Source organism: Capra hircus, chromosome 20, assembly GCF_001704415.2.
Source record: "Capra hircus breed San Clemente chromosome 20, ASM170441v1, whole genome shotgun sequence".
NCBI classification, from domain to species: domain Eukaryota; kingdom Metazoa; phylum Chordata; class Mammalia; order Artiodactyla; family Bovidae; genus Capra; species Capra hircus.
The window spans coordinates 24,247,883-24,270,909 of NC_030827.1; the positions used below are offsets into that span (position 1 = coordinate 24,247,883).

Genomic DNA, 23,027 nt, shown 5'->3' on the forward strand with positions numbered 1-23,027 from the left:
CTCACCCAACTGTGGGGTGAAGGTAGGAGTGGACCACATGTGTAACTTGCATAAGAGGAGGCCAAACACAGCACTAAATTGTTTTTTGGGAAGCAGAGTTCAACAATTTAAAATCAACTTTTGTTCTCAGATAGCCAAAAATAGTTTTCTGTGGCTTCTTCTATTTCTTTCACTAGGGTTACCAGAACTCAGCTTTGTGTTAGAAATGCAAGTTTAGCAGAAACATCTTCCCCTAATGAGGCCTGGTGCCTGTCGGTATTATGTCTGAGTCCCTGGGGCTGTTCAGTGGGTGATTTTCCAGTTGTTGCGAAGCCCATAGGCATCCTGCGGACATATTAAACGGCCATACCCCTCGCCCTGGGACTCAGTGTAGAGCTTCCATGTGGGGCTTGACTCTGCATAGAGCCCTGTGGGGAGCAGCTTACCACTCAGAGCTGGCTGTATGAACCCCCTGTTTCTTGGTGGGTGTTACATTGAAGCCTGTGGCCTGATGGAGCCTTGATTCTGAGTGAAGCTAAATTCTTTATACCACCAGCATCTCGCACTCTTTTTATGAACTTGTTGCTGCTGTCTTCTGTCCTCACCTGACATGGAACAATGGACTGGTTCAAAATTGAGAAAGGAGTTCATCAAGGTTGTATGTTGTCACTCTGCTTATATAACTTGTAAGAAAATCTGGCCATTGGAAGCAGAGGATTCACCAGTTGTGGGAAGGTTGCAAGAATTCCCATTATGGCTACAGACCAGAGTCATCTTCATGTGGTCTGTGTTACTGAAAGGCCTCTGGAAAAGTTCAATTGTTCAAGGCATCATGGATTGCAAGAGCTGACAAGGGCTCAGAGATCCACCAGCCCAGGATGCTCAGTCTTTTTAAGTTTTGAAAGAGCCTGACCTCCATCATTGTATCAAGTCCTGTTATTTCAAAATGTCTTACATTCCTTCAATGTTAAGCTCTTCATCGCTGACAGCAAAACATGAAATGAGAACCAAGCGAAACATGAAGGTCTTGTAAAGATAAATTTGTTATACCACCAGCATCCCCCACCCTTTTTACTAACTTGTTGCCACTGTCTTCAGTCCTCACCCTCTTCAGAGACAGATCTCAAGGCCTTCATGTCCTCTTTCTTCCTGGGCTCTTAGGCCATCTCCAGTGACCCACGCTTCAAAGTCAAGCTCCAGTGCCAAAAATGGTTCTTGGTCCCCTCATGTTCATCATATATGGCCTTTTGTTCTACCCAAGGCCCTTCTAATGGGATGCTGTTCCTTGCTGACAAACTAGTGTGGCAGAGTAAACTTCTTTATTATTTATTTTGAGGAGGTCTTTCTTTTTCTTAACTGAGGTAGAATATCATGTAAGTTACAGGTGTACAAAGATAGTGATTCATAATTTTTCAAGGTTATACTTCATTTATTGTTGCTCTTTAGTTGCTAAGTCATGTTTGACTCTTTGTGTCCCTATGGATTGTAGCCCATCAGGCTCCTCTGTCCATGGGATTCCCTAGGCAAGAATACTAGAACGGGTTGCCAAATCCTTCTCCAGGGGATCTTCCTGACCCAGAGATCCAACCCACGTCTCCTGCAGCTCCTGCATTATGGGCTGATTCTTTACCACCGAGCCACCAGGGAAGCCCCATACTTCATTTATAGTTATGATAAAATATCAGCTATATTCCCTGCACTGTGTCATATATCCTTGTAGCTTATTTATTTTATACATTGTAGTTTGCACCTCTTAACCCCCTAGCCCTCTCTTGTCCTTCCTCCCTTCTGTCTCCCCACTGGTAACCATTAGTTTGTTTTCTGTATCTGTGAGTTTGTCTCTGTTTTGTTATACTCATTCATTTGCTTTATTGTTTGGAGTCCACGTAGATGATAGTGTATGGCATTTGTCTTTGTCTGACTTATTTTATTAAGCAAATGCCCTCCAGGTCCCTCCATGCTGTTGCAAATGGCAAAGCATCATGGGTGTCCTTGTGGAGGCATCCAAAATCAGAGAGCTGCCAGGCCCCCTCTCTCAGTCATTCCTGTTTTGGCACTGCATAAGGTCTATGGCACTTCGACATAACACAACATAGGGCAATGCAGGAGAGAAAACTTCAATTCACTAAGAAATAGTTTTGCGTCCACAGCAAATTGAGAGGTCAAAACAGAAATCAAGTTGAGTTTTTAAAAAATGTAGAAAATGATCACTTATGTACACGTGAATTTGTGAAGCTAGAGTTGTATACCAACTCAGTAAAATGTGGATTTATCAAGAGAACTCAGAAGAATCTCATGGAAACAAAACTCAGGAAGTACATCTGTGTTTCATGGGACTAAGAAAGCCAATGGGCAGCAACTTACGGTCTGTCTCTCTGACTGTCCCTCATAATCACCTTTTCTCTGGGACCCGGTGCCAATCCTCTCTCTGCAAAGACCTAGAAAGAGGCAAACAGCTTCCTCTCCTGACTCATGGTCCCTCCAGACCTTTGCGGACATGGGTCTTTGGCTGGTGCTCACTAAGGTGCCATCTCCACATGACTTACTGGTCTGAGATCACCACCAATCATTTCATTCTTAATGCTTCTAGGATGAAAGTTTTGAGAAGGAATCAGCTTTGACACTCTTTTCTCTGGAGTCCATGCTCCTTAGGCGAGAAACCCACCCTGCCCCAGTCATGGTGGGGTGGGGGTCAAAGGGAGGGTCGTCATGTAAATGAGACATGGCTGCTCAAGCCATCACATCATCAGAGATGTATGGCCTGGACAGTTCCAGAGAAGCCCAGTTTCTAATGCACCCTTATTAAAATTACCGCTATACTTGTCTTACACTCCTCTCAATATTTTTACATTTTATTTCAGTTTTTGGCTTTGCCAAATGGGATCTTAGTTCCCTGGACAGGGATTGAACCCATGGCCCCTGCAATGGAAGTGCAGAGTCAACCACTGAACCACCAGGGAAGTCCCAACTCCTCTCTATTGTAACTTCCTTGAACACAGGGGCTCTAATTCATTTCTGTGAATGACATCTTTTCTGTGCCTTTTCCATTTGGAAGAGTTCAATGAATATTTGTTGAGTGAATGTCCATCTCTATATTCATTCTCTGTTCTCCATATCTTCATTCCTCAGAGAACAGTGTTCAGGTTAACATCTGAACAGAATAACTCCTGTTGCTGGGGCATAGCAGGTGAATGCCAGTCAAAATGACTAGATGATTAGATCTGAGTGACTATAGGTGGGTTACATAGGTGGATTTCCTGATCAGACACTATAAACATCCTTAGAGTCACGATATTTATCATGGGCCTTTCCATAACAACCAAGCATGATAATTTCTCATCATTCTAGAGCCAACTTCACTGCTGCAGAAATTGGCTGGAGACTTCATTCAATCTTTGAAGAACTTATGTGATAGATTAGAACTAATTTAAAGAAGAGGAGCAAGTGGTACTTTATAGGGAGATAATTCGTAGTCTCTTTTTGACACTTTGAATGATTTTTCTAAATTAAAAGCTCGAAGTTTATTGGCAATCACTGCTTGAAGTAAAGAAATTCAAACATTACGTGATTCTTTGTGCACTAATTAAAAGGGCTCTATTTAAATGGCCGAGCTATCCTGATGCCAAAGATGACAAATCAGAATCATAAAATTTTGGACCTGGAGGGAATGTACAGATCATTTAACCAATCTTTGCATTTTATAGGAGAGAAAGTGGAAGCTGTGATACATTTAGAGGTAGAACTACCACTCCCACCAACCTGGTCCAAGCTTCTGCAGTCCCAGGAAAATCAGCTGACTATGGTCAAGTGGGGGATGCTGGAGATTATGAACATGATGACATACGGCGTCTTCAGTAGTTCAGATCAGTATAGTTCAGTTGCTCAGTTGTGTCTGACTCTTCGTGACCCAGTGGATTGCAGAACATCAGCTTCCCCGTGTCCTTCACCATTTCCCGGAATTTGCTCAAACTCATGTCCATCGAGTCAGTGATGCCAACCCACCATCTCATCCTCTGTCATCCGCTTCTCCTCCTGCCTTCAATCTTTCCCAGCACCTGGGTCTTTTCCAATGAGTCAGTTCTTTGCATCAAGTGGCCAAAGTATTGGAGCTTCAGCTTCAGCATCACTCCTTCCAATGAACATTTAGGACTGATTTCCCTTAGGATTGACTGGTTTGAACTCCTTGAAGTCCAAGAGACTCTCAAGAGTCTTCTCCAACACCACAGTTCAAAAGCATCAAAGCTTCCCTGGTGGCTCAGATGGTAAAGAATTTGCCTACAATGCAGGAGACCTGGGTTCGATCCCTGGGTTAGGAAGATCTCCTGGAGAAGGGAAAGGCTACCTACTCCAGTATTCTTGCCTGAAGAATCCCGTGGACAGAGGAGCCTGGCAGGCTACAGTCCATGTGGTCACAGAGTCGAATATGACTGAGAGACTGACACTTTCTACTTTCTTTCAGCTTTCTTTGTGGTCCAAGTCTCACATCCACACATGACTACTGGGAAAACCATAGCTTTGACTAGATGGACCTTTGTTGGCAAAGTAATGTCTGCTTTTTAATATGCTGCCTAGGTTGGTCATAACTTTCATTCAAAGGAGCAAGTGTCCTTTAATTTCATGGCTGCAGTCACCATCTGCAGTGGTTCTGGAGCCCAAGAAAATAAAGTCTGTCACTGTTTCCATTGTTTTCCCATCTATTTTCCATGAAGTGATGGGATTGGATATCATGAACTTAGTTTTTTGAATGTTGAGTTTTAAGCCAACTTTTTCACTCTCCTCTTTCACTTTCATCAAAAAGGCTCTTTAGTTCCTCTTTGCTTTCTGCCATAAGGGTGGTGTCATCTGCATATCTGAGGTTATTGATATTTCTCCTGGCAATCTTGATTGCAGCTTGTGCTTCATCCAGCCCAGCATTTCTCATACTCTGCATAGAAGTTAAGTAAGCAGGGTGACAATATATAGCCTTGATGTACTCCTTTCCCTGTTTGGAACCAGTCTGTTGTTTCATGTCTGGTTCTAACTGCTGCTTCTTGACCTGCATACAGATTTCTCAGAAGGCAGATGAGGTAATCTGGTATTCCCATCTCTTGAAGAATTTTCCACAGTTTGTTGTGATCCACACAGTCAAAGGCTTTGGCATAATCAACAAAGCAGAAGTAGATATTTTTCCAGAACTCTCTTCCTTTGTCTATGATCCAACAGATGTTGGTAATTTGATCTCTTGTTCCTCTGCCTTTTCTAAATCCAACTTGAACATCTGGAAGTTCTCAGTTCACGTGCTATTGAAGGCTCATTTGGAGAATTTTGAGCATTACTAGCATGTGAGAGAAGTCCAATTGTGTGGTTGCTGAACATTTTTTGACATTGCCTTTCTTTGGGATTAAAATGAAAACTGACATTTTCCAGTTCTGTGGCCACTGCTGAGTTTTCCAAATTTGCTGGCACATTGAGTGCAGCACTTTCACAGCATCATCTTTTTCAGTTTGAAACAGCTCAACTGGAATTCCATCACCTCCACTAGCTTCTTTCATAGTGATGCTTCCTAAAGCCCACTTGACTTTGCATTCCAGGATGTCTGGCTCTAGGTGAGTGATCACATCATCATGGTTATCTGGGTCATTAAGATCTTTTTTGTATAATTCTTCTGTGTATTCTTGCCACTTTTCTTAATGTCTTCTGCTTCTGTTAGGTCCATACTGTTTCTGTCCTTTATTGTGCCCATCTTTGCATGAAATATTCCCTTGGTATCTCTAATTTTCTTGAGGAGATCTCGGGTCTTTCCCATTCTATTGTTTTCCTCTATTTCTTTGCATTGATCACTGAGGAAGCGTTTCTTCTCTCTCCTTGCTCTTCTTTGGAACTCTGCATTCAAATGGGTATATTTTTCCTTTTCTCCTTTGCCTTTCACTTCTTTTTTCAGTATTTGTAAAGCTTCCTCAGACAACCATTTTGCCTTTTTGCATTTCTTTTTCTTGGGGATGGTCTTGATCACTGCCTCCTGTACAATGTCACAAACCTCCATCCATAGTTCTTCAGGTACTCTATCATATCTAATCCCTTGAATCTATTTGTCACTTCCACTGTATAATCATAAGGGATTTGATTTACCTGAAATTTTTCCCCATTTTCTTCAATTTAAGTCTGCATTTTGCAATAAGGAGTTCATGATCTGAGCCACAAGTCAGCTCCTGGTCTTTTTATTTTTGTCTTCAATAGTACATACAGCTAAGCCCATGGAAGGAAAATGAGACGGCGCTCCATCCTGAAGGAAAGAGAAAAGATGGCTCACTCTCAGGAGTGTGTGTCTAGCCAGAGTTGTTCCAAACTGGTCAGAGAAGCCCCATGGGCCTGGCTGGGGTCCTGGGTATAACGAGACTGCCCAGTGAGTTCTTACCACAAGCCAGGCACCATGCTCAACACTCAGTCCTCATGGGCTGGAATAACCACACAACCCACCTATGGGATCGGCATTACCTTCCTTTTACAGGAGTGGAGACAGAAGTTGAGACAATTAAGAGATTTGTTCAAGGTCACAGACCAAGGTCACCTAATAATACCTGAATCGTGATTTGCCCTCAGGTCTCTTAAGGAACCGAGCTTCTGTCCTTAACCAGGGATGGCGTTTGAGTAGAGGCTCCCTGGGGACACTGGTGGCCGTCTCGGGCTCTCTGGGCAATCTCGCTCTGCACTGCTTGCGTATTTACGTTTCTCTGGTTACTTGAGCCTGCCAGGAGAAAGTCTGCATGCCTGGCTCAGCCTGCCCGTCCAACCCCAGGCACAGCTACACCTCCAGCTCTTGGCTAGGACACAGCCAGCCCGGGGCGGGACCCTTCTCTGTGCCAACACTCACATTCCTCGTGGACAGCGTTTCCATTTGTTTCGAATTCGAACTTGAGAATGGTAAAGCTGGAAGGGCCTTAGAGATTTGGTGCAATCTCCATTTCCAGAAGGAAGTAACAGAGGCTCAATTTGTGTTTAACTCTTATTCATCTGCTGGTGTCTATGCACCAGGTCAGCATTGGGGATTCAGCAATAAGCTGGCGCTCACTCTGGCACCTTAAAGTCGTGTTCGGTAAGGTCCTACCTCCACCAGGAATGCTTTCCCCTCCATTCTCCACTTCTCATCAGCGCCCGCCTGCGCAGAACTCGCCGCGCAGGGCTGGCGACTCGTGCTCTCTCCGTACCGAATCTGCCGGGGCGCTCTGGCCCCGGCGCCGGGCGGAGCGTGATGGGGCGCAACAGCTGCGGGCTGCCTGAGGCTCTCCCCGCCCCGGCCCAGCCCCGGCGCTGGTTGGGGGCGGCGCCCCCTGGTCCCGCTCTGGGTCCCTGCCGGGGCCGGGGACGGGCCGAAGCAGGTAGCTCAGCAGCCACCCGGGAGCGAGCTCGGAGCTCGGGGCTGTTGCAGCGGGATGGGGCGCCTCGGGGCCCGCCGCCTCGTCCTGCTCGCCGCCTTCCTGGGGCTCTGCGGGGCGCGCAGGGCGCTTGGAGGTACGCGCCCCCAACTTCCCCACTTCCCCTCCCCGTCCCTTCCCCGGCTGGCCGCGCGCGGAGCCCGCTAGAGGCGGTGGGGAGCGGGGCGGAGGGCGCGGGCGGGAGCCCCATGTGATCCGAGGGCCCCGGGAGACCCCGCGGCCCGGCCAGTCCCGCAGCGAGCGCGACTTGGACTCTCAGGCGGGGCCTTGGGAGCCGGGCAGCCGGAGGAGGAGACAGCTCGGCCCTGCGCAGTGGCTCCGTCGCCTCCGCGGAAAACTTCCGACTCCCCGCCCCGCGCGGCCCGGCCCCTCCGGTCCCGGCCAGTTCGCGAGCCTCGGGGGCGGGCCCTGGCGCCGCGGGTCTGAGCTTTGGGGACGGACTCTCGGCGGCACTCGAACGAGCAGAAGGAAGGCTTCCTGCTGTCCTCCCTTCTCAGACTTTCCAGCCCTGCCCTACCCAGACCCTCCCTCGACTGCTCGTGACCCTCAAGAGGCCTTCAACTGCTCGCCGAGTTTCTTTTGTGGGTGGCTGCCCTCTCGTTCGGAGAAGGCAATGGCAGCCCACTCCAGTACTCTTGCCTGGAAAATCCCATGGACGGAGGAGCCTGGTAGGCTGCAGTCCATGGGGTCGCTAAGAGTCGGACACGACTGAGCGACTTCACTTTCCCTTTTCACTTTCATGCATTGGAGAAGGAAATGGCAACCCACTCCAGTGTTCTTGCTTGGAGAACAATCCCAGGGACAGAGGAGCCTGGTAGGAGGCCGTCTATGGTGTCACACAGAGTCGGACACGACTGAAACGACTTAGCAGCAGCAGCAGCAGCCCTCTGGTTACTTAAGTCCCCTCACACGTCCGCAGACATTTTCTGGACCCAATTCGCTGGAGGTGCTTTACATTTCCTTGGCGGCTTTCAGAAGTCAGAGATGGCTAGTAAAAGCACAGTGACTTTTGACATCATTGAGCTGGACACTGGGGCCTTCCCGCCCTCTCTGGCTCCTTGAAATTTATTTCACTTTATAACAAAAGACATTCTTCGAGACTTGAGAACGCATTCTCAATCAAAGGCCTTGCCAATCTTTGTGGTCTTCTGATTAAGTTCGGAATGGTTCTTTACTTCACTTTAGGCAATTTCGCAAGGAGCTCTGGAGTGATGTACAGCGCACGGCCCTGTACTGGGGCACGCCTGGCTCTCACCCCTGTGCAGACCTGTTTCAAAGTTCCTCTGACACTGGGCAGTCAATTCTGCCCTTTGAGGCATTTGCGAACTCCTCGCTCTTCATCTTCCTCCTTCCAGATTCTTTTTTCTGCCCACTTCCCGGCCTCTTCTTGCCTGGCGGGCAGGGAGCAATGGAGGGTACAGGAGTCCAGGTGTGAGGCCCCTGTGGCTGTGGCTTTGGTGTATCGTTGAGAGGGAAGGTGCTGGCTGCAGGCCAGGGGGATCTGAGTGGGCAGTGAATGGTGTTGGGGGATAGGTGAGGTGGTGATGGTCACGGCCAGGGATCTGAGTGGTCCCTGTGGGGTGATGAGAAGCCTATGGCTTTGGAATTAGGTGGATTTGAGCTTTAATCTGGGTGTCATCACCTATTCTCATAGTGACTTTGGGAAAATTTCTTGGTCTTGATGTTGCTTTTGTAAAACTGGGATGATAATTGCTTCTTTAGAATTCTTTATGAGGGGTAAAGAATCCACTTGTAATGCAGGAGACACAGGGGTTGGGGGTGGGGGAGGTGGGGGGAGGGTTTTAATCCCTGGGTTGGAAAGCTCACCTGGAGGAAGGCAGGGCAACTCACTCCAGTATTCTTGCCTGGAGAATCCCATGGACCTGTTGCAGGAAGGGGGACTCCTTCCAGGGCCCCAAAGTGGGCTCTTGTCTAACACTCAAAATGAATTGTCTGAGGAGACACATCTGCTGACAAAGCAAGAGATTTTATTGGGAAAGAACACCCGGGTGGAGAGCAGTAGGGTAAGGAAACCCAGGAGGACTGCCCTGCCAGTCAGCACGACTGCTGTGGCTCGCAGTCTTGGGTTTTATGGTGATGGAATTAGTTTCCTGGTTGTCTTTAGCCAATCATCTGACTCAGAGTCCTTCCTGGTGGTGCATGCCTTGTTCAGCCAAGATGGATGCCAGAGAGGAGGATTCTGGGAGGTGGTCGGACATGTGGTGTCTCCTTTTGACCTTTCCTGAACTCTTCCAGTTGGTGGTGGCTTATTAGTTCTGTGTTCCTTACCAGGACCTCCTGTCGTAAAACAACTCATGCGAACAATTACTATGGTGCCTGGCCAAGGGTGAGCGGTTTCAGTCAGTGTGCTTTCCCTAACAGACCGAGGAGCTTGGTGGGCTGTGGTCCATAAGGTCACAAAAAGTTGGACATGACTGAAGTGACTGATCACGCACGCAGGCAAGACCTCCACACAGGCAAGACATGGCAGCCTGGAAACTACTGGATAAACGCTCATTTCCCTTCTCTCCTACTAATGACTCTCCTGTCCTCTTCATCTGTGTGATTAGCTTGGGCATGAGACCCAATAGGTTAGATATCCATTGAGGGGTGCAGAATATGGATAGAGGAGATTTATTGAATGAAGCCCTGGAGAAGGAAATGGCAACCCACCCCAGTTTTCTTGCCTGGAAAATTCCATGGACAGAGGAGCCTGGTAGGCTACCTTCCACAGGGTCACAAACAGTTGGACATGACTGAGTGACTGAGCACAGATTGAATGAAGAATTCCATAACGTATAATTTAACATGTATACTGTTCTTTACTCTCAGCTCTAATTGCATGACAAATATCGGATACTGAGGTCTCACCAAAAGCTGCTTTCAGGCACTTTGAAGAATATATTCTTGCTTAGCCAGATGCGTAATGTGAGTTTATCTTTCTTCCTTGGGTGATTCAGGCTGTTGTTTTGAAGAATCTAATTGAAGATGCCAACTAAAAAACGCACAACGTGAGAGTTGCAAGTTAAGTTTTATATTTGGGGCAAAATGAGGAGACAGCAGGGAGACAGCATTTCAGATAGCTCTGAGAAACCGCTCCAAAGAGGTAGTGGGGAAGGTCAGTGTATACGTGATTTTGGTGAAGGTGGAGTGCATGCACTCAAGCAGCTATTTTCTACAGAAGGTTTTTGCTAGTCACAGGAGCAGTCGTCACCATGAAGGATTTTAGTGCTTTTCTAGATGTGAGGAGACTCAATAAATGCACTTATAAAATCGTCTCCTGAAAATATCTAACTATCTGAGGACCTGTTCTGCAAGTTTTTCTCAGAGCACAGAATGCCTCACTTCTAATCTCCACCCTGAACTCCTTGCAGAGGGTGTTTTGTTGAAAATCAGCAGCTGCAGTAGCAACTGATTTAGTCCTTGTAGAGGTAGATGGCAAGTATCAATATATGGTTGACAAAGGCTTAGATAAACGCTGCTGTCAGTCTTTATGTGACACAGGGTGTTATGTCCTTATGGAGTCTCGTCACAGTAGGAAATCACCTTTGTCTGGTAAGCAGATTGGGGATGCTACAGATACTCTGGTTGAGATAGTCACATCTTAATTCATTCAACATGGATTATATTACTTTACATAGTGAAAGGGACTTTGCAGATGATATCAAATTAGGGCTTTTGAAGGTGGAGAGATTATCCTGAATTATCTCAACGGGCCCTAAAGGTGATCATAGGGGTGCCACAAGAGGAGGGTAGGAGGGTCAAAATCAAAGAAGGAGATGGTGTGATGGAAGCAGAGGTCAGAGTGGTATGATTGCTGGCTGGGGTCACAAGTCAAGATATGTGATGGTCTCTAGAAGTTGGACAAGGCAACGAGACAGAGTCTCCCCCAGAGCTTCCAGAAGGAATGCAGGCATTCAAGCACTTTGATTTAGCTCAGTGAGAATGCAGGCATTCAGGCACTTTGATTTAGCTCAGTGAACTCCAGAACTCTTTAAGACGATCAATGTGTGTCATTTTAAGCCATTAAATTAGTGGCAGTTTTTAGCAGTTCAGTCGTGTCTGACTCTTTGTGACCCCATGGACTAAACAGTCCATGGAATTCTCCATGCCAGAATACTGGAGTGGGTAGCCTTTTCCTTCTCCAGGGGATCTTCCCAACCCAGGGATCGAACACAGGTCTCCCGAACTGCAGGCGGATTCTTTACCAGCTGAGCCACCAGGGAAGCCCTAACAGCAGCAATAGGAAGTTTATAGAGGGAGTGTCTGAATTAGTAAGAGATCATATAAAGGGCTATTTAATTCTGTTTGTTTTTAAACTTTTTATTTTATAGTAGAGTATGCATGAGTGCTAAGTCATTTCAGTCATGTCCTAGTCCGATGGACTGGTCCTCCAGGCTCCTCTGTCCATGGGATTCTCCAGGCAGGAATACTGGAGTGAGTTGCCATGCCCTCCTCCAGGAGATCTTCCCACCCAGAGATCGAACCCATGTCTCTTGTGTCTCCTGCATTGGCAGGTAGGTTCTTTACCACTAGCCTCACCTGGGAAGCCCTTTATGTTAGAGTACAGCTGATTAACAGTGTTGTGATAGTTTCAGATGGACAGTAAAAGAACTCAGCCATATATATGTGTGTATTCATTCTCCCCCAAACTCCCCTCCCATCCAGGCTGCCACATATCATTGAGCAGAGTTCCGAGGGCCATTTGATTCTGATTGTCAGGATAAGGCCCATGCCATCAGAGAGCAAGGGAGCTGGGAGCTTTAGAGAAGGTTCTGTCCGTGAGCAGAGTGAGCCTGGCTCCAGTACTCGCTCTAGAGCCTGTGGCTGGGCCTAGAGAGCTCCTAGACAGTGGGGGAGCAGACACAGAAATGTCTGAGTGTCACTCGTGGAGCATTCAGGATAGGACACAAGCTCTGCTGTCACTAAGGAAGGAGCTGTCAGCTCAGCCGGAGGTGGCTGGGGACCAGGATGACCACTACCTCAATTCTAGGGGTTTCTATAGGAATCTACAACGTCTACAGGATTAGCTCCCCCTGCAGTTGTGCGAGACACAATCTTTATGACCATTTTTAGCAGGCCTAGAGAACGCCCCATTGAGAAGGGGTATGGGCAGGGCAAGTGCTGGTTTTCTCTTGCAACCTGAACAGTGGGCATGGAGACTGATGTTCAGGGAATGAATGAAAGTTGAGAGGCGGTGAGACATGTTCTGCAATAGCCAGGATTCCAGGGCTGTGGATTGCTCCAGCTCTTCCTGGAAACCTAAGATTTCCATCCTCACAGTGGCCTTGGGCCTACTACTCGCTTCTCCACTACCCTCCCAACTGTGTCAGCAACACATTTAGTATAGAGATGTGGAGCCAGGGACCCATCCCACCCTCCCAGTCTAGTGAACACCTGGTCAGCTGCCCAGCCTGCAGCCGTGGAGCAAATATCTATTCACTCATTAATTTTCTTTCTTAATTCAAATGTTAGTGGACCTGACTCTTGTGGGAGAGACTGTTAGAACTTTCCCTATTGGGATTTGCTTTCAGTGAATAAAGGAGGTCTGGCTTCCTGGGCATGTTAGATATTTGTGCTAATTTTTTTCACATTTGTAAGTTTTCATCTATCTTAGAGTGCTGTGGATTAAATTGTGTGCATGTGAGCTAAATTGCTTCAGTTATATTAGACTTTGTGTGACTCTATGGACTGTAGCCTGCCAGACTTCTCTGTCCATGGGATTTTTCAGGCAAGAATACTGAAGTAGGTTGCCATGCCCTCCTCTAGAGGATCTTCCTAACTGATGGAATCAGCGTCTCTTGTGTCTCCTGCATTTTGGCAGGTGGGTTCTTTATCACTAGCGCCACCTGGGAGGCTAGTGCATAAAGTTAGTGATCTCTTGAATAAATGCTCAACGTCAGTTTGATAAAGTATGGGCCTTCAATACCATGGTGAAACACTGTCAAGGCTCTTACGGATGCATTTGTTGGGTAGAATGTGACTTTCCTTTCCAAGTGAAGTTATTCCACTCAAATGATACAGTATGAATAAGAGCTGTTTTATAACTTCAGCCCTTCTCTTAGGACTTCATCTTAAGAGTCTGTATAATGCAAATACTCTAGCAAAGAAGTTTGCTTTCATTGTTTTTTATTTTAATTTAAAAAATAATTTTCTACGCTTATGCCATATCATCTATAGAACATTTTGGAAGAAACATAGTGCATAAAAAGGCATGATATAAAGTTACCAAAAATACTGTATTATGAAAAGACAATTCTAATTTCAGTGTAACCAAACAGTTCTGAAATCTTTCTTTAAAATACTTTCCTGGTTAATTTCCGTCCTATTCTTGTTTTGCCCTTGCATAGTCACCAGACTGATCTTTCTAAAACACAGAACTGATATGTCTTTTTCCAACTGAAAACTATAATGCTTCCTTACTGTCTGCAGAGTAAGGTTCAACCTTCTTAATATGTAAGTAATATGGAAGTAATGTGTAAGTCTGCGTAAGTCACCCACCCCTTTAAGTCGGGATCCACGTGATCAGTCAGTTATTTACTCCCTAAACATTTATTGAGAATTTCCTGTCATATATACACAACAAAACAAAGGAAAACTAAAGCTCCCCTCCCAGGTTCCCTCACTTAATAACTGGCTACTCCACCAGAAATTTGGATTGCCCCCTTGGCCTCTCACTTTCCCTCTCCTGACAGTCTTACTTTTTAAATATCTCTTTAGCTTGCCTACCTCTCCCCTCTGCTTGCTTCTCCCCACCCTACCATCCCCTTGAGTCCCTTCTCTGCATTTCAGCCAGAGTCCTCTTCTAAGTTGCAATCTGGTTATGTCATGTCCCTGTGTGACCCCTTTATGGCCCTCTTCAGATAGTCTAAACTCTTCAGCTTGGCTTCTAAGCCATCATTTACAGAGTGCCTAATGTGCCCTGCACTGCTATGTGCGCGGTGAAGCTATGATCAAGATCAACAAAGGCTCCTGACCTCAGAGTCTTACCTTCTGTTTGGAGTGGTGTGGTGTTGGGACCGAATAATAGCCCAGAAAACAAATAGAGAAGATAATCAGAGATTCAAGTAAGAGTCTTGAAGGGAGTAGTCAGGTACTGGGACTGTTTTCTACCTTTGCAAACATGCATGTGTGTCCGTGTGTGTGTGTGTGTGTGTGTATGTGTGTGTGGCTGTGCACATGCACTTTGAACTGGAAGTTCAGGGAAGGCCTCAAATGGATGCAGTGGTATTTGCCCCCGACCCTTCGTGCCTCTGCCAGCTGCAGCCTCTGCAGCTTCTATCCTGCCTGCCCACTTCTTATACTGTGCTGAGCCACACTGGGCTTCTGGTTCCTCTCTTCTATCTCTCCCCACTTTTTTTCTTTCCTCGTCCTTTCCTCCACCCCTCACCAGCTCTTCCTAGAAGCCAGTGCCTTGCCTGAAACACCTTTCCTCCATCTACCCTCCTTGACAAGGCCCAGTGCTTCCGTTGTGGTCTGAATTTCCTGGTTAATAATCAGGCAACTGTAATTGCTTGATTTACAGTCTTTCCAGTCACCACTGAATTCCCAGGACCAAACGGTCTGTGTGAACAGAATATGCACATGGGATGGGATATTTACATCTGCCAGGGAGAGACCTTAGTAGATTGCTCCTTCCCTTATCCCCACTGGGCTCAAGCCAAGCTTCTGTTCTAGTACTTTCTGTTATCACTTGGATACCCTCTTTTTTCTAAACAATTTTCTCCTGTGATAGATTGGGGGTTCCTTTGTCTTATTAATTCTCCAACCAACCCCTCATAGTACCTGGCACACAGTAAACGCCAAAAAACTTGAACGTAAAACCAAAATCAAACAAAAATCCAGGAAGATGTAGTTTGAAAGAAGGAATTGAAACCAATTCTAAAGTAGGTAAAAGGAATCATATGGTCACCTACCTGATAGAAATTACAGAAACCTTCCACGCAAAGTATTTTATTTCACGGCAAAACTTTGGTTTCTATTCAGACATTTCATCATTTATTTAAGGACACAAAATCAGGAAGTTGCTCGATTTTTTGGTTCAACTTGATTCGCTTCCCTCCTGTAAAACACCCAAACACACCTTTCCCTTCACTGCAGGTAGAGACTGCCTTTCTTTTTCTAGAAACCAGTTTTACTTGTGCTTCTACTTGCTTTTTATTCTGATTTTGAGGCACTTACTAGGGACCACAAAAGTTAGGATTGACTTGGAAGTATGGGGTTTCAGGCTGTCAGGCCAGAAGTTTTAAACCTGCTTCCTCGTTTTTCCCCTGAGGCAATGGAAATTTCTAGCCACCAGCTGAGACTGGGATTGATTCAGTGCCAGAGGTGAAACATGGGAAAATATAGGGATGTTGTTTATTAAGGTTACTTAGTCATTCTCAGCAGTAGATTTTATGATTTAGAAAACATTTCCTGGTTTTGAAAACTTAACAATACATCCTCTAAGTCTGTCAAAAATCGGAGTGGGGGGTTTCAGTAACGGGAGAGCCAGAAGGATAAGCTAGTGGATTTGTAATTGCTTTGTTCAACTTTATGACTGTGTCTCTATATTCTAGTTTTATTGAATTTAATTATTAATGGCTGTTTTTAATGAGGAAAAAGGATGCTTCTGCATATCTGAGGAAGTCTGAAAGAGATCATGTTCATCTCCGTATCAACTTTGTATCTTGGTGAAAAAAAACAAACAAAAAACACTGGCTTGGTGGTTGGTTATGCTTAGGTTTTGTCTTAGCTCTGCTTCAAATTAACTTCGACTTTACCTAAGTCCGTAAGCTTCTTTAGGCCTGACTTGACTCAACTATAAAATGAAGGTTTATTGTTTAGTTCAGTTTGGTTCAATAAATAATTGCCTGATACCTGCCTACCTTGGATTGGATTCCCTAGAGAGAGAGGCTTAGGAAAGGATTCTTGTGGGAGTAAATAATTGAGTGAGTACTACCAGGAGAGAACTTTTAGGAAGTGATGGAAGCAGAGAGGGCAGGAAAAGAAACCAAGCAAAGATGGGGTCTCATCTCAGCTCTGGAATATGAAGAGCAAAACACCTCTTTCGATCAGTCATTGACTAGAGGTCGCCCTCCAGGACAGAGGGTATGATTTTACTGAAATTTCTGGATAACAGAGGTCATCAGCTAGGGGATGCATGTACCAACCTGTTAAAAGAGATCTAAATGGGGTATCAAAAATCTAGTATGCCACCTGGGTACCAGGTACTGTGCTAGGTATTGGAGAGAGGAAGGCAAAAACGATGGAGTCCCTCATCATAGGAAACTCATGGACTGGTGCAGGAGATAGATGAATAAACAAGTAATTTTAATCCCCCAGGCAAATGCTAGGATAAAGAAATGCACAATGTTGTAGGAACAAAGAGGAGAAGCAGGCATTGCAGCCTGGGTTACTCAGGAAGCCCATCTGGCCAGGCTGTTTACTACTACCTATCAGTCTTTATTCTAACCTCAAGCCACTTCTGGCTCCATATAAACCAAATGATTAGATGTACTACCCTTAGTTTTACCTTGGGGAGAATTTTCCCTCACTGGTGGTTTCATGGCCTCGCCTAAGAGCAGCTGCAGTGCAGTTGGGATCCATTTCCAGTCTGCGTGCACGTGATGATGCTGACTCAGCCATGAACCAGGCTTAGGTGTTTGGTCCTTCCATCAGCTGGAAGTAAGGGGTTTCTCCCTTATTAGGCAACCAGACTCACAAGCTGAGGAAAAGGTGCTGACACAAGAAAGGTGACGACGTGAAGTTCCAGGCCACCATGTCGTGTGGCTTGCTCATGACTTCTGGTCCTGTCCATGCTCAGTTCTGGATGTCCCACTTCTGTCCCTCGAATCTCTGCTTCCACCATCCATCCATCATGGCAATTCTGCCATGTGCGTCTCAAACTGAGTCATCACACTTTCTGTGCTTCTAGGATCTACCTTAGCTGTGAGTCCGCATCATTTATAGCCGTCTGTGCCAGCAGGCTACATCCTGCATCCCTGGGGATGTGCCCCCAGAAGTATATAAAGTCTCCCCATTTAACTTTATGTTCCTGCCCCCTTGATTAGGTATCCTTAGTCCCATGTGCATTTCCTGCTGGCACTACCTTCTGGATACGTCCTGCAGCTCCTGTAGGGTCTAGTCATGTCTCCATACTAGAGTTATATTGTGACTTAGGCTTTTGGGTCTAGTGGTCAGGAGGAGAGATGGGGGTGTGTCTTCAGGGGTTACATGTTATTTGTGGGGAGAGGTTTCTGCATCCTCTTTCAGCAAAGGGAGGATCACTTTAATCAGGGAATGGGTCTTTTCTTCAGGATCAGAGCGTTCAGAGGGATTTAGGGACACAGGGTATTTGAGCATTAATACCCCATCCCATAAGATGACTTATGAGATGTCCCCATCCCATAAGTCAAGTTTCCATTCTTTCCCAAACAAAGCCTTGGACTTGTCAGAGGCAGCCTGACATGATTGGAACTTGAACTTTGCTTGAAGCTGACAATGCCATTTTCTGGCTGAGAGTCTCAACTTCCCCTGCCCACCTGCTGTAGGAGATGAGAAAGACTTTATATGCTACAAGGGAAGCCCTTTGGCTTTCACACCTGCCTTGTAATTGTCAGCTAATCTCTCCTAGTTTTTCTTTATCTTTTCCAAAGCTTCATTCAAACTTATCAATAGACATGCAATTCCATTGTTCTCATTGCTATTACTTGCCCTATATTTCTCATAGGTTGATATTTTAGAGCTGGCTAATGTGTTCCCTTTCACTACAATACCAGTTCACCATCAGCGACTTGGGATTAACCCCTTTAGAAGGGAAAGAAGCAGAATTGGGTATATAGAGAAGCAGATTTGCAGTTCAGTTTCAGTAGAAGCCTTGGCCCTCTTAAGAGTTCTGAAGAGGGACTGATCCATCAGAAGTGTCCTGAGTTGGAGTAAGAGAACACAGCGTTTATACCCGCCACGACAGATCTGTGGGCTATCCCAGGAAGCAGGTGTGGCCTTGGGTAAGGCAGCTGTCTTCAGCATGGTCTCTCCTGCAGGGAGGTGACAATATAAGTGTAACAGTCATTGTGTAATAAGTTTACTGACTTCTTTTTTTCCTACAGCTTCTTTTTATGGTGAAAGCTACGTGAGGCTCAATATCATAGACGTTTCCTCTGAGCTATCTCTTCAGTTAAAATTTCAAACCAGCAAACCACAGGGATTACTTTTTCTTGCAGCTGGGGAAAATGACTACTGTATAATTGAACTTCTATCAGGAAACTTACGGGTAAGATTTTTTTTAATCTTTAAAAATGTACAATGATTCAGTTACTGGAGGGAAAAACAGTGAGAGAAAGAGAACAAAACGCGTGATTATTGCTATTTCACTAGAATAAAATCAGATGCCACATGTAAGGGTTGAGATCTTCCCCCAATGTTACGAGCATGTCTTAAATATTCCAATGCAAAACATTTTAATTTCAATATGTAGTCCATAAGTGTGGGAAGGGGTTTCCATGTCCAGGTTTCTCTTTATCTTTGTGAATGGCCATATTTTCTCAATAAAACACTATGAGATGAGATTGCTTAATTATGATTCTTGGTCTTTCAGGTGAGAGTGAATTTGGGGACAGGTGAACCAGTGCTTCTTTCTGAGCAAAGGCTTCGTGTGGATGACTTGGCTTGGCATTTAGTGGAAATGTACTGTGTTAAGGATCATGTCTCTCTCGTTATTGACAAACACTATGAGATGACTGGCCGGATCACTGGTGGGATGCACAATTTGCACTTTCAGCATGGAATCTACATCGCGGGCCACGATGGACTTGATGTCTCATTTCTTGATGGACAGCTCCCCAATTTCCGTGGCTGTATGGAGGATGTGGTGTTTAACCAGAGGGAGATCCTTTCCTCTCTTAGATCTTACCCTGGTTTTAAGAAAGTTTATGAGGTGTCACTAGGATGCAGTGATGAATTTTTTGCAGGAGAGGATGAAGCCATCAATTTCTTTAGCTCCAGATCCTATGTCACCTTCCCAGAGTGGAAGGTCCAACGGGATGGGCTGTTGGAATTTGCTTTGCAGACTGGAACTCAACAAGCCTTGCTTTTATTTCAGTCAGGTAGGGAAGGAGATTTTGTCGCTTTGGAAATAGTTAAAGGTCTTTTGAAGGCTCATGTAGGAAGGAATAGGAGTGATACTCAGCTCTCTTCTTTCAGCTCAGTTAGTGACGACCAGTGGCACGATATTCAACTCAGATTCACTGAAAGATACTTGGACCTGATGGTGGATGAACAAAGAGTAAGGACAAACCTGCCTTTGCAGAGCAAACTGTTTGTATCTGCAGGCCCTCTCTTCGTGGGAGGTCTTGATAGACACAAGGGAGAAGAAGTTAGGAGGTTAGGACTTGCCTCTGTGTCTGGGAAATCTGCTGGAGGAATCTCTTTTAAAGGGTGCTTAAAAGGCTTGGAAGCCAACTCAGAAAAGAAAGCATTAAAGGATGCCTTTGTTTCCAAAGATATATCTGCTGGGTGTAAAACGGAGGGCAGTGATAATGAAAACCCTTTTGCAACAACCTTGGAGAAACTGCTGCTGGCAGAAGTTCCCGTTTCCACTGCCGACTCTGAGGCGGGCAAGCCTAGTCTTCAAGATGTGAGTAGCTATTTCTTGGTCCTGAATAACTTGGAGGTCCAAGAAGGTGGGCAAGCCTTACTGGAACAAAGGCATATGAAGGTGGATATGGAGCTGAAGGATTTGGGTATCCATCAGTCTCAGATACTCTTTAAAATAAAGGAGATGCCTGTTTATGGGTTCCTTCGATTAGATGTTTCCCCTGAGCAAGGACCGGAAAAAGTTTTCACTCTGCTGGATTTGGAGCAAGGGAACGTTTGGTATGTCCATGACGGTTCAGAAGAACCTAGGGATTATTTCACATTTTCAGTCTCTTCCAACAGCAAGAGGGAAGTGCCACTGCATCTGCAAGGACATGTTTCTTATGTGTTTAATATTGTTGTCATTCCAGTAAATGATCCCCCAAACCTTAAGCTCCCTGAAGGAAACTTGCTTCTCGTGTTTGAGAATTCTAAGAAACGACTGACTCCAAATATCATACACGTTTCAGACCCAGACACAGATTCCTCGAGTCTTAGTGTCTCAGTGCTTGGCAACTTCAATTCAGATGCTGGGTTTTTAGAAAACATCAATGATCCCGGGAGAGGCATTAGTGGTTTCTCATATGGGGATTTAAGAGATGGCAATATTTTCTATGTGCACAGGGGCCATCCAAACTCCCGGATCCTTCTGAGAGCAAATGATGGAGAGCTGGTTAGCAGTACAGTGGTGTTGCGGGTCATGGCTATTCCTTGGGAGTTGGCAGTGGCCAAGCGGACCGGTGTGGCCGTACAGCAGGGTGGTTCGGTTCTGATTACACAGAGCAACTTGTCGGTGGAGGTTAATGGTGAACGCCCTGAGGTGGACACCCGTTATGTTATCACTTATCCACCTCGCTTTGGCCAAATTCAGCAGCAAGGGCCAGGTGGCGAGTGGAAACAAATCAGTACCTTTTCTCAGCGTTCTGTTGATCGGAGTCAGATCCGGTACTGTACTACATTTAAAGATTTGCAACTAGAAAATGTTACGGATCACTTTAAATTTAAAGTTGACATAGAAGGAAAAAGCAGCGAAGAGCTGGTGTTTCCTATTACGATACAGTGGCTAAAGTTTACCCTTCTGAAAAATGTTGCCCTTGAGATCAGTAAAATAAACAGGCATGTATTGAATTCTGATCACTTACAGGCCGTGACAGAGGGGGTGGAAGTAGCTGAGAGGGAACTGCATTTTAAGTTACTGAGCCCCCCTAAGAAAGGAAAATTGTTACTTGGCACAGAAGTTCTACAGATAAACTCAGTCTTCAGCCAACAAAACATTACAGATGGAAAGATAAGTTATGAACCACAGGAGAGGCCCAGGGAACATTCACAAGATATTTTCAGGTTCTTGATGGTTGCAAAACACATAGAATCAAAAGATTATACTTTCAGAATCAACTTTAAAGCAGAGAGGAGGCACATTATTGTAACGAACAGAGGATTACTTGTAAAAGAGGGAGAAGGGAAATTAATCACAAAGTCGGAATTATTTGCTCAAACCTTAGACAATCGGACTTTCCAATATACAGTCACCAAGAGTCCGCAACACGGGAAGCTGAAACTGATCCGCTTTTTAGATTTTCCTGGAAATCAGGACATTACTGCCTTCACGGATCAAGATATCCTGGGTGAGGAGCTGATATATGAGCACGATGACTCTGAGACCCAGAGTGACGAATTCCTCCTCGTGGCCTCCACCGCAGGACCAGACCAGGAGGGAGCGTTCAGGGATCTTGACACGGAGCATCTGTCTACAGAAATCAAAGTCACCATTTCTGTGGAGTTAAAGAATGACGAGAAACCAGTGCGCGTGGTGGATAAGGTCTTTCAGGTTGTGCGGAACGGCCAGCGCTTGTTGACCCTCTCAGATCTCTGCTACCATGACCCTGACTCAGATTTTGACGACGGGCAGTTGCTCTACATCCGGCGGGGCATCCCGAACGGGGACTTGGTGCAAGCCAGTGACCCGACGCAGAAACTCTACCAGTTCAGGCAAGAGGACCTGCGGGAAGGACGCGTGCTCTTCAGGCACTGGGGCGCAGACTCGGCCCGCTTTGTGTTGTTCGTGACGGATGGTGTCCATTACACATCATCCCTCCTTGAGGTCAGCGTGTCAGACCCCTACGTCCGTGTAGTCAACAACACGGGGCTGCTCGTACAGAGAGGAAAAGACAGCAGCCTCACAACAGCCAACCTCAGTGTCACCACAAACCAAGATGTCAGAACAGACCACGAGGTCGAATTCCATATTGTGCAGCCCCCAAAGCACGGCAGAGTGCTGGTCAGCAGCTCAGCGCCTGGCTCATTTTCCATGCATGACTTGAAGCAAGGGCATGTGACTTATAGGCATGATGGCAGTGGCAGCTTCGATATGTTCAACCTAACAGTGCGAGTTAAAGATATACATTTATATGTGGGAGTCTACGTGCAGGTGGACTCAGAAAGCCACCAACATCACACGCGAATTCTGCACAGCAAGACCCTTATGGTTGAAGAAGGAAAACCAGTAAAACTGAGTAGAGGAAGGCTTCAGGTAAGTGCTGGTCCCAGCTCCTAGCATTCTCCCCCTGTGGAACCACAGGGACAAATGATCTCTTTGTTTGCTCCTGAGAGCTATTTTTGTGCTGATTTCTCTCCTGGTATTTGGAATGACTTTTTAAAAATGCAGATGCCTTTGAGAAGAAAAGCCAGACGGTTCCACGATTTTGATACTGCTAATTGTTCTATTGGAAATGGAATATAACGAATCCTAAGTTCCCTTCATTTTAAAGTTGTGTGCATATGATCACACGAGTATGCATATATGTTTATAATGTAGAATAACCTGCGAAGGAGGAGGGAATGTATATATTATAGTCAATAAAGAGGTCATTACTTTTTTCATTTCTCATGGCAACACCGCCAATATTTCATTTGATCTGAGTTACATTTGTAATGTGGTGAAGCAGGGTATAAACGTGTAATTTAACAGACATAAAAAGGATTCCTAAAACAGACGAGGATACTATATTACACAGTTTATTT

The 23,027-nt window shown here is 45.7% G+C and overlaps 1 protein-coding gene across 1 annotated transcript in view; it reads left to right on the forward strand.

Annotated features, from left to right (window-relative positions):
- The window catches only part of LOC102185312 (chondroitin sulfate proteoglycan 4), a 72,620-nt gene continuing 56,231 nt past the window's right edge, over positions 6,639 to 23,027 (forward strand). The window contains exons 1-3 of the mRNA XM_018065745.1: positions 6,639 to 7,467; positions 18,482 to 18,645; positions 18,970 to 22,536. Of these exons, the coding sequence (XP_017921234.1) occupies positions 7,389 to 7,467; positions 18,482 to 18,645; positions 18,970 to 22,536 (3,810 nt within the window). The 5' untranslated portion in view covers positions 6,639 to 7,388. The remainder of the gene's footprint in view (positions 7,468 to 18,481; positions 18,646 to 18,969; positions 22,537 to 23,027) is intronic.